Raw genomic sequence first — 12,286 nt, forward strand, 5'->3', positions numbered from 1 at the left:
GTAAGCAAGGCTCACTAACGTTTAATTACAAAGATGCAGGATGTGCAGTTTAAATATTTGCCTTGTTGGATTATTAGGCTGCATTACCTACAATTACTTTGCCATTACCTTCCATCAGATTGTCTCAGAGATTCCAATAATAGCTAGAAGTTGTCCATCATGATATAAAGACCCTGTGGTCAAAACCATTCAGTCAGATGAGGTAAATGCCTATTTGGTTGCGGTGTGTGGACTCACACACAAACTGGCAGATATGTGGCTTTAAGATACTGAGCAACGTGCCACAGATTGGCTGTGGATGCAATGTTCGCCTTAAAACACTTATCTCCCTTCCCCAGGCAGCCTTATCACACAGGGTTGTCAAGCTGATGGCAAATTTACAAATGCTAGACTGCAGTCAATTTATAATCAGTTGCACACACAAAAATATTAAAACATCACAGGAAAAACAATCCTTTACAACGGCTGTTCCAGTACCAATTCTTTTAAACTTAAGTTAGAAGTGGTTCAAACTTGAAGGTTGGCAAGATGGCGTCGTAGTGTGAACACCTGCCTGTTGAGCTCCGGTGAGGTTCACTGAAATATCCGTTTAAAATACATGTTCACCTGGTGAAACGTTATAAGCGAGCGTAGGAGTAGGTCTATTATGAGCCTGGATGAATATTTTCTGAGAATGCCTCGGTCCAAACCCAAGAAAAATACTGCTTCTGAGGAGCATGCTAGCGACGCAATGGAGCCTGCTGCGGATGAACCCGAAGATGCTAACGAGGTGGTTGCCGAGGTCGAGGAGCCTGGGAGCGCTGTTAACCCAAGTGTTCTTCTGGCTTTGAGTAAGATAACTGACAACATTACAAAGTCACTGGATGTTAAAGTTAACACTGTGCTCGCTGCTATACGCGAACAAACATCTCAGATCCAGGCTCTGGCAACGCGGGTCGGTGATGCCGAGACACGGATCTCCGGCGTGGAAGACACAACGGACGTGTTGCAGGCTAAAGTGACAAAACTCGAGAAACAAATAACCGACATGGCAGATCACATAGATGATTTGGAGAACCGCAGCCGAAGATGCAACCTCCGTCTGGTTGGGCTGCCCGAAGGCACGGAAGGAAAGGATCCGGTCACTTTCATGGAGACATGGCTCCCCTCATATCTCAATCTCACAACTAAATCCGGGAAGATCAAGTTGGACCGCGCGCACCGCTCCCTAGCACCGAGGCCGGGCACTAACCAGCGCTCCAGACCCATCATCATGAAACTTCACAACTTCGCTGATAAACAACGAGTGATGGCTGCAGCCCGGCGCCTTGGTGCGGAGCCGAACCAGCCAGCGGACCGGATCAGAGTTTCCTTCTTCAATGATTACTCGGCGGCGGTGGCCAGGAAACGCAAGGCTTTTGACGAGGTGAAGGGCTGTCTAAGGAGGAAGAACGTGGAGTATGCCCTTCTATACCCCGCCACGCTGAGGCTGTCTGTCAACGGTGTGGTGAGGAGATTTGGCACGCCGGAGGCAGCTGCGATTTTCGTGGAAACGCTGCCGTAAATCTCTGTAACCACCGGAATATCCCTTTCTTTAACATTGCGTCTGGACTGTGTCATATGTGAGTATCTGCCAAATTCAGGCGTGTGTGACTTTGCCCCTTTCCTACTGCTTATAATCAACCAGGTGAAATGTTCTACTTCGCCGTGTTCTTGGCGGACAGTAGTGTGTTTATGTCTATGAGTAGGCGCGTGTCAAGCGCATGTCGTACCTGTCGGCTCTCAGCCGCAGGCAGGAGAAGGACGGTTTTTACCTACATGTTTAGTAGGGTCGTTGCCAAATTTCTATTTTTGAATGTTTTGTTGTACAGCTCTTTGTTCTTTCTTTCTTTATTTGCTTACTTTTCTCTTACCCGGTGTTTGGTGGGTCTCTTGGCTCAATATGCTTTGTATGATACATGAATAATACCAATAATGAATAAGCTGCGAATATGTACCTGGAATGTACGGGGTGTCCACAGCCCTATTAAGCGGAGAAAAATAATTACATGTCTAAAGAAGGATGATATAGATGTTGCTATGTTACAGGAGACGCATCTTGATGACACAGAGCATTTAAAGTTGCAACAAGGGCCATTCGGACAAGTATTTTTCTCATCCTTTACAACAAGAAGTAGGGGAGTAGCAGTGTTGATTAGGAAAAACCTACCTTTTATAGTATCTGACTGTGTTAGGGATGTTAATGGTCGCTATGTGATAATCAAAGGAATTTTGCAGGGTCAGAATATTGTAATGATGAACGTGTACTTTCCACCTGCCCACCCAGTCACCTTCCTTACCAAAATGTTTTTGGACTTAGCTCCATTCCTTTCTAATTCCACTGTTATTGTTGGCGGTGATTTTAATTTAATATTAAATCCGCTTATTGACAAATTTCCACATAGTAACGCGCCCCCCTCTCCTCAGGCCAACACGCTCCATGCTCTATGTGAGGAGTTTGGGCTTATTGATGCTTGGAGATGCACCCACCCCTCTGATAAACAATATACATTTTTCTCCGCCCCACATAAGTGTCAAACCAGGATTGATTATTTTTTTCTGCCAAGAACTGACTTATATTCAGTTTTATCATGCGACATAACCAGTATAATTATTTCCGACCACGCAAGAGTTACTATAGACTTTAATCTCAAAACAGCATTACATCGGTCTCGTCACTGGAGACTTAATACCATTATCCTTAAAGATGAGGAATTTACTTCCAACTTCTCCACTGAACTTAAAGCATTTCTGGAAATCAACACTTCATCGGCCAGCAATGCCTCCGTCTTGTGGGAAACATGCAAAGCTTATGCCAGAGGTTTAATTATTTCGTACTCTGCAACAAAAAAGCGCCAAAGACAGGAGAAACAAAAATCTTTAGAGAGTGAATTGACGGATAAGGAAAAAGCATATATTGCCTCTCCATCACCACCATTATGGCAAGAAATCACGGCAATCAGAACAGCTCTGAATTGCCTTCTTACCAGGGATGCAGAGAAGAAATTGAAATATACTAGACAGAGGTTTTATGAGCACGGAGATAAAGCAGGCAAATGTCTGGCCTATTATGTTAAGAAGCGTGCAGAGTCCCAAACTATTGCAGCTGTATCTGATAAAGATGGCCATAAGGTATATGAAAATAAACTGATAAATAACTGTTTTAAGAATTTTTACAAAAACCTATACTCTTCCGAACAAGCTCCAGAGGGAGAGCAACTAATGGACAATTTCTTTGCTCAATTGACGTTGCCAAATTTATCAGAAGAGCATAAGACTGCCCTTAATAGTTCCATAACTAAAACTGAAGTGCTTGGAGCTATTAATAAATTACAAAATGGAAAGTCACCAGGACCTGACGGCTTCGCTTCTGAATTTTATAAACAGTTCCAAAATATTCTTGTAGATCCTCTTCTTGATATGTTCAATCACTCTTTCACTACAGGAGAATTTCCACAGACACTGAAGGAGGCCAATATATCCTTAATTTTAAAGAAGGGGAAGTGTTCTGACTCTTGCGGGTCCTACAGGCCCATAGCCCTCCTAAATGTGGATAGGAAGCTGCTCTCTAAAATCTTGGCCTCTCGTTTAGAAAATCTTTTGCCTATACTGGTAAAGGAAGATCAGACAGGTTTTGTAAGGGGTCGGAATTCAGCTAGCAATGTTAGACGTTTGTTGAATGCTATCATAGCTTTTAAGCAGGAGTCTATTAGTGGTCTGGTGCTTTCTCTCGATGCAGAGAAGGCATTCGACCGAATTGAATGGTCTTTCTTACTGTATACACTGGGTAAATTTGGTTTGGGGGAGAACTTTATTAAATGGGTCAAGATTATCTATACTAGACCACAGGCAGCAGTCTTGACTAATGGACTCAGGTCTGAATACTTCAATACTCACAGAGGGGTGATGCAGGGCTGCCCTCTATCGCCCCTCTTATTCGCTTTGGCCATAGAGCCACTGGCTGAGGCCATAAGGGTGACACCCATAATACGCAGTTTAGAGATTGGACAGCTGTGTCATAAAATAACTTTATACGCTGATGATGTTCTAATTCTTCTGACCGAACCTGAAACATCTGTACCAGGTCTTATTGATGTGATTGACAGATTCAGTTGTTTTTCTGGTTATAAGATCAACCTGGCTAAATCAGAGGCTATGCCCCTTGGTACCCTTTCAACAATACCAACTACTGTACCTTCATTTCCTTTCAAATGGTCTCCCAATGGGTTTGTATACTTAGGAATCTTCATTACACCATCCTTTGATCAATTATATAAAGCCAACTTTGCACCCTTATTTTGTAAAATTAAGCAGGACCTAGAGCGATGGATGTCACTTCCTGTTTCCTGGCTAGGACGCATTGCCCTGGTCAAAATGAATGTGCTGCCTAGGTTATTATATCCTATCCAAATGATTCCTGTTTTGTTCTCTAAAAGGGTGTTGAAGGATATAAATGGGTGGCTCAGCTCTTTTATCTGGAACAAGCGTAGACCCAGACTTAAGATGGCAGTATTACATCTACCAAGCTCGATGGGTGGCCTGGACTTACCTAATATTAAAATTTACCAACTTTGTGCCCATTTAAGATTTGTAAACGACTGGGCTAAGGGTAAAACTTCAATCTGGTTGGATATTGAGACAGCATTATCTCAGTGCAAACTAAGTGATCTATTATTTTTTAATACTTTTAAAGAAATCAAAGCTTTCTGTGCAAACCCTGTAACAATCAACACTCTAAAAGCATGGCGGCTTGTCCGCCGTCTTGAGGGAAGATCAAATATAACATCCATTTTCACCCCAGTAATTAATAATCCTGCTTTTCCCCCAGGTTCTTCGGACCCTGGTTTTCGACAATGGTCTAATAAGAATATTAATTCCCTCAGTGACCTATTGTCAGTTGATACGCTTATGTCATTTGAACAGCTGACTAACAAATACAAATTGTCCAAACAAGATTTCTTTCGCTTTTTGCAAATACGGCATTATATCACTCATAGCACAACCCTTATTGATCACCCTGAAATATCTGCTGTTGAGAGGATTCTGTTTCATCAACAATTGAAAGTGTCTCTGAGCTCATTTTACCATGTACTTAATGGTTTTTCTGCTACTGGTGCGCAGGGGGTCAGAGGTGTGTGGGAGAGGGAGTTGTCTGTGACCATAGATGAAGACAAGTGGGATACCATTTGGTCTCTTGCAAAAAATATTTCAATTTGCACTCGGACAAGAGAAATACAATTTAAGATTTTACACAGATTACATATTTCCCCTCACCGCAGGCATTTCTTCAACCGCTCTCTCTCCCCTCTGTGTCTCAAGTGTAGAACTCATGTGGGTACTTTAACTCATTGTTTCTGGTCTTGTCATAAACTTCAAAGTTATTGGGTTGAAGTTATTAGTGAAATAGAGAGAATTTTTCATATTAATATAGGAATGGACCCCATATCCCTGATTCTAGGTCTTCCAAGTGACTGTTTGAAAACAGCAGTCAACAAAAGATTGTATAATATTTTGACGTTTGCAGCTAGGAAAAATATTCTTTTGCAGTGGATCAGTGACAAGGTCCCTTCTGTCTGTGGTTGGCGCAAAATCATTTTTGAACTGATCCCTTTGGAATATCTTACCAACATCATACATCACAGTGTAGATCAGTTCTACAGAGTGTGGCGCCCATTTTTGGACTATATCGGTCCAGACCTTTCCTCCACCCTATTAAAAGGACTGCTGTGGACTTGAACGACATTCGTGTACTGTGAGATTCACCACCTCTTGTATCATGCCATATGTTCATCCTTCATGTAAGAGCTGTCATGTTTGTTTTGTGTTTGTTTTGTTTTGTGTCTAGTTCTGTAGACATTGCTTGTTTGTTGAATGGAAACAAAAAACTGCAATAAAAACAATGAAGAGAGAAGTGGTTCAAACTTAAAAACAAGCCAGATATGATCCCTCAATTGGAAATACTATAATTAGTCATTGAGGAATACTTTTGGAAGATATTCAAGAGACATCTGTGTGTCATGGCATACTGAGGGATGAGATGCATTGATGATTGTTTGATGTGATAATTAACACTTAAATGTATTTCTATGTCCTGCCTCTGCCTTTACATAGCGGACTAAAACATTTCAAATGCCCCCTTGTGTATATTCCTCCACCTTTGTCTCAGTCTCATTTGCACAATGTTTCCCAAGGAGTGTAAAAGTAGGTAACATGGTAATCAGCCATATAATGACAATGACACTATGATCAATCCTAAATTCAACAATAACAAAAATGTATAAAATGGAAGGGAAAAGATAACAGACAGACCCTTTTTTCTACTGCAGGCAAAAACGAGAGGGAGAGGGAGCGAAGAAATGCCTGCAGAAAGGTGCACCCGGTCACTCAGGAGGATTACACAGATCTATGTAAGGATGTGAAACATCATATCGTATTTGTATTTCTGCAATAAGCTGCCTTCTTCTGTGAGCAGTAATAGATATAACTGTGTGTAAAGGTAAATAGCAAGCGAGCATATCTGCCTCCACAAAAATGAAACGTTATAAGCTCAACAATAGGATTATTTATCAAAGGACTATAGTATTGGATTACAAGGTACTGTATATGCATTAATCCCCATTGTGCCTACCCTGGTAAGTATGTACATTAGGAAAGTGTGGACTTATGCAGAACAGAATGTTTTCCTTTCACCTCAACATGCCTCGATTGTTCCCCTTTCAACTCCCTCTACCGACATTCCAAGAGAAAAGGAAAGGTCTTGCTGATTCTTGGCAGAGCCGTAATTTGGCAGGCGAGGGAGACGAAAGGCGGCTGAACATAAAAAACAAAGGAAAGGGGGACAATCATTTCCATCCACGTTCGCAGTCATGTGTCAGTAATGAGTTGCTGTTTTCATTCTGGTTGCAATTAGGAGGGCGGTCTCTGACGGTGCTTTGTGAAAGAAAAGGGTCAAAAAATATAAAACCAAGGGGCCCACGATGGCTCTTCATGCTTCCGAGTGGAAGTGGGGCTGCATTTTTGTGTGCATGTGTGCAAGCCAATGCAAGAAGGTAAAGGCCTGTTTTCTCCACAGAACCTGGATAACAACTAAGTAATACCAAACATTTCCTAATGAGGAGAACACCAACAGCACTTGTGCTGAAAGAGTTTAATTAAACAGCAACAACAACACACTGAATTTGTGCGAAGCCAGCTGAAGCAGAAAAAAGCTTGCGATGAGCTGATAATGAGGTGAGCTGCCATCATAGAAATGGGCAGGTAGCCAAGAATTAAATATATCTCCTATCCTTTGAATGAAATGAAAGGCAGGGAGACAGACTAAGAAGGAGATGGTGGTGGGGAGCGACAGAGGAAGGTCTGGGGGGAAGGGCTAGCACACCCATGGACAACGGAAAAGAAAGGGGGACAGGACATTACATTACATTACATTTCATGAACAGTGAGAAGAAATGTGAACAGTTATTTTGGTTTAACTGAGAGCCAGAGACTTGGCTTTTTCAGATCTAACTATGGGGGAATAACAGAACCAGAACAGGAGGGGACGTTAAGTAGTCTTTTGTCACCAAATAAACCCTCTCCATCTCTCTGTGAGGGGAGCTTTAAGCCCACTTACATCAAAGAAGGCATGTACTTGTTTTTACCGGAAGCATGGCGAATAAGAGACTTAGGGAATGGTCACAGGAGGATATACTGAGCTCATCACTCATGTCTGTTTACCTCTGCTGAGGGAAAAGAGAAAATAGGAGAGCGAGACCATGGTGACTCCTCTGGTTTCTCTGTCAGAGACTGGATTAATGAAGCCACTGGGGGCTTCGCTCACTTGTGTGTGTACGTGTCATAGCCTGAGCACATGGGGCAATCTATATCTTCCTGGGTTCATTACAGCAAAATAGCATTGCGATTATTCTAGGATTTTAAATCTTGCAAATATCCAAGATCTAAGGGGATGTTATCTATACATGTTAGGGAAACTGTGGTTGAAGATGCAGACCGGCTTTTTCACGAGTTAAAAGTGTTACTTTAGGAACTCACCTCTTTGAAAATAAACAACCACATATTTTAAACACCTTAGTTACTGTCGAACTCATCTTACTGGAAGCCACACGCTGTTCCTCCTCCATAAGCCGCATTTTAACTTCAGTAAGAAATGCTCAAAAGCCCAACTGCTTCACCTGAACATCAAAAAGGGCTCAAATGAAAGGGCCAAGTGTTTCACAGCACCCATCAGAGTGCCTTCTGGCTACATAGTCTGTCTGGGTGACCAGCAAACAGCTGTTGGCATGTAGTTCCCACAGTCTTAAGAGACCCCCACTTCAGCACCTGCTACTGGGGGAGCCTGTCTGGACGGCTGCTGGCTTCTCTCGGCACTATTTAATGGTCCCCCGTCAGCTGGAGAGACGGGGATGGTGGATATAAAAGAGGGAGGGAGGGAGGGAGGGAGGGAGAGAGAGAAAACGGGGATTTCTGTCTTATGTTTGGAACAATTAAATGGGGCTGGTAGAGTGAAGGTTATGTGGGAGTGGCGTGAATGCCCTTGAATATAGGGGGACTTTCCTTTCAGACTTTTGGAATGGGGTGCTGTGTCTGTGTGTGTGTGTGTGTGTGTGTGTGTGTGTGTATTGTGGAATGTTATACATAAAACACACAATTAGGACATACTGCAGTTCTGCTGGCTTATACAAAAAACTTGTGCATTTCGTGTGTGCGTGTGCATACAAACTATGAGCCAGCTGGCCTGCAAGGCAGACACATCTGAGAGGACACAACTAGGTCAGTGTTCTTGCTGCTGCACAGCTACTGCATCTAGGCACATGTGTTTGTGTTTGCATGTGCACAAATGCAAGTGTTTGAGTATCTGACGGAAGGAACTAGCTCATCGCATTGCTCTAGGCTACAGTAACCTCACCAGAGAGTTCAGTGATGTGTCCTCAAATCAGAGTTCATCGCTCCCTTACAATTACACTGAGGAGGAAACTTTTGTTTCAGTACTAGCAGGCAGTGGCCATAACATTACACGGTATATGTTAATGTGATTTTGTTACAATATTTGGATTTGTTTGTTGGTTTGTTTATGTGTTTAAGTGAGGCCAAACAGAGTTGTAAATGTGTAGTTTTGTTCTGTTGCTACTTCATATACAACTACTGCCACTGGAATGTTTACATATGACATTTAAAGTTGTTTCTAAAGGTATAATAACACAAAAGTTATAATAAGCATAAATAAAGCAAGAAGACTACAGAGCAATAGGTTTAACTAGTGTCCACTATTTAAATTATGTATGCCAGAATCACTGCAACAACAGGAACACTAGCTTAAAGCTATAAGCTGAGCAGGCAGGAAAAAACAGACAGTCCATCAGAAGCCCTCAGGACACAAACAAGAGATAAAGGAGGTAGAAACCCAGCCGATGGTTATTCTGCCAAAGGCTGTGTTGAACCGAAAGACCCCTGAGAACACAAGGGTGAGGTAAAGGCCAAATATAACAACAACTGCCGGACTAGGACAATAATAAGGACACTACAGGTAAATTACACCAAACAGGGACCTTCAGTTGTCTAGAGACCAAAGGAGAAACACACTCTTATAAGTTTAAGGCTTAGATAAACTTGTACGCCCTCGTGAGTAAAGCCTGAAGCCAAAAACTGTTTGAAAAGCTGAAAGATGAGGATAATTCAAGACATTTAACAGCCAAAGCCTCATAAAGCTAGTGTGCTAGTATATGGGACAACTTGCAACTTTTCTTTTTTGTGTCTGGCCAAAACATGCAATGACCAGTTGCCTCTGTAGAGGGCTGTAGTTTGCCAACTATCAAGCCATGCGCTACAGCTGCTGCAGATTTGTTTACAGAGAGCCCGACAACAGCAAATGTTGAGTCAGTAATGAAAGGCAGCACAGCGCAGCAAAGGAGCATTGATGAAAAGAAGGAAGAGGGAAAAAAAGAGAAGAGAAAAATGTGAGCAGATGCTTATGCTAGCTCCTGCTCAAAGCCTTAAACATGAAAACACTGCGTGGTGTGCTACAGAGATAATCCTTGCATCTATGTCTTCAAAGTTAGAGTGTTTCATGTTGGAGGATATGAGGTGACACCATCTTTTGTTTCTGTGTACATCATTAAGCAGATAAATAATGCATTACAGGCAAAAAAAAACATAAAAACCTTTAGGAGTATAATAAAACCCCTTTAGAAAATGATGACCAAAATCCCCAAATCTTTAGTGGGCTCGTGAGAGACAGAATTCATCAGTACTAATGGTTTCAATAACTCATGGCCATACTTTTATCAACACACGACTTGCATACAAGTACACACAAGCCAACACAAAATGAGCATCAGAAGGCAGGCTCAGCATTTATAAAGTTAAGAGCAAAAGATTAGTTAATTATAGTGCTACCACTTGCTACAGAGGTCTAAGTGTGCGTATAGATAGTGTGCATTGGACATCCTTCATTTTTCTCACAATTAAAAAAAAAAAATCTCACTGAAATTCCTGCTTATGTCGAAGGAGAATGTTTGATTTAAAGGATCATTTATGTCAAACATCAAGTGTAATTACACTAGAAATGCAGCTAAAGTAGAGCCAACGTGCACTTAAAGGTAAAAGGAAATTGGAAAATTTGCACACACCAGCACCTAAAAGCTCTTATCTAAAATAAAGAAGATCAAAACTCCATTTAATTCATTATTTTTACTGTACTGACACAAACCTGGGTGGCGTTTGCCCGCAGTGGACGTGGCAGAGTTTGGGGTAGTGCTGCTTGTACTTGTAGAAAAGGAGTAAGATGAGGAGGAGAGGGTCAGAGCGCTGAGGGCTCCTGCAGGCAGTGGCTGGCCTCTCTTCAGTAGCTGCTTGTGCTCCTGCTGGCGGAAGCGCGGGGGCACCTCTCTGGGCGGGTAGCGAGCACTGGCAGAGGACAACTGGCACTGCTGCAGAGGGGGAGTCTGAGTCGGGAGCTGGCTACTGGAGGAGGTGTGCTTGCCATTGCCAGAAGAAGAAGAGGAGGAAGAGGAGAGGGGCAGCGCGAGGCTGGCAGGGTGGAGGTGGTGGGGTGGGCCGGGGCTGGGCTTAGTGGGAGCAGGCTCTGGCACTGGATGGATACAATACACAGGCACACAAGCATACACACGCACACACAGACACACACACAAAAAGACACATGCAGGTCTTCGTTAACTCACTATTAGTAATTTATGTAACAGAAAGGTTTTTTAAAGCAGTGATAGCATAGAGAGTATCATTCCTATCAAGTTATCTTCTAGCTGCAAGAATAGGTAATGATATTAAAAGTCTTGTTTATGGGAGAGATCTTTAAAGAAAGAGTGACAAACATGCTTTACTTTCCACACGGGTTCATTCAGTCTATCAGTATTTTTTAGGAACTATATTTTGTGTATCGTAAAGCATTTCATTGGATTGTCCTTTGCATCTGCACTGCAATATGATGCGGACTATTCCTTTAGACTGCTTCATGCAGCCTGTTGTTGAACATATGTTACTACCCCAGACGCACTCGATGAAAAGGTCATATTTTTTCTGCTGACTGAACACAGACACACAAACACATAAAGACACCTCCTTTCCTCTTCATTACACTCTTTCCTCTCGCTACTTTTCACAGACATGCTCAAACTCATGTGTGCGCACACACAACCACACATAGTTATAAAGTCACTTTCAGGGAGGATACATAGATTTGCCATTATCTCCCAATTGGGGACATACACGTCTCTCAATGAACTGGCCATTAATCTAAAATTTGGCCCCACAGGTATAGCCAGTGACACACACACACACACTCACAAATTCACCCAAACACACAACTCTTTCTATGCTGCCTTGGCCTGACCCTTCCCCTGTGAGTTAGCATTGAAGGTGTTAAAATTAGCAGGACCTGGACAGCTATCAACCGCACAGATTGGCCTGACTGGGGTTTCCTCTCCAAGGTGCTGACTGACCCATAGGCATGGAATAAGGAAGCTGAGTCTGTGGCTGTATGGACCTATGAGATAAGGGAAAGTGAAGAAGGTGTGGTACTGCAATTCTCTACTTGAGAATATATAGAAACCTAGAGAGCTGCTGTGATTTACAGTTCATTGGTCCTAGGGTGAATGCATGATGAATAGTTGATGATGTTCTTTTCTGCTGTCCTTGGACAGATACGACCATTTCACACAACAGCTGAGACTGCCTTCACTCAAGGGAGCAGAGAGACACAAGGACAGAGGCAGTTTTGTTGCATCGATTGGTACGCGGAGATCGATTTTTGAAT

At 42.5% G+C, this 12,286-nt stretch overlaps 1 protein-coding gene across 6 annotated transcripts in view; it reads right to left on the reverse strand.

Moving 5' to 3' along the window:
- The window catches only part of LOC128433629 (trinucleotide repeat-containing gene 6C protein), a 52,778-nt gene that overhangs the window by 20,589 nt on the left and 19,903 nt on the right, over positions 1–12,286 (reverse strand). For 3 of the 6 annotated variants that reach the window (XM_053417798.1, XM_053417797.1, XM_053417799.1), the window contains one exon: positions 10,724–11,104. The exons of 1 other annotated variant lie outside the window; for it this stretch is intronic. In XM_053417798.1, the coding sequence (XP_053273773.1) occupies positions 10,724–11,104 (381 nt within the window). Of the gene's footprint in view, positions 1–108; positions 414–10,723; positions 11,105–12,286 lie in introns of those variants that run through there. 2 more of the 6 variants (XM_053417804.1, XM_053417802.1) reach the window with 1 other exon arrangement.

The sequence above is a fragment of the Pleuronectes platessa genome, chromosome 3 (genome assembly GCF_947347685.1).
Source record: "Pleuronectes platessa chromosome 3, fPlePla1.1, whole genome shotgun sequence".
NCBI classification, from domain to species: domain Eukaryota; kingdom Metazoa; phylum Chordata; class Actinopteri; order Pleuronectiformes; family Pleuronectidae; genus Pleuronectes; species Pleuronectes platessa.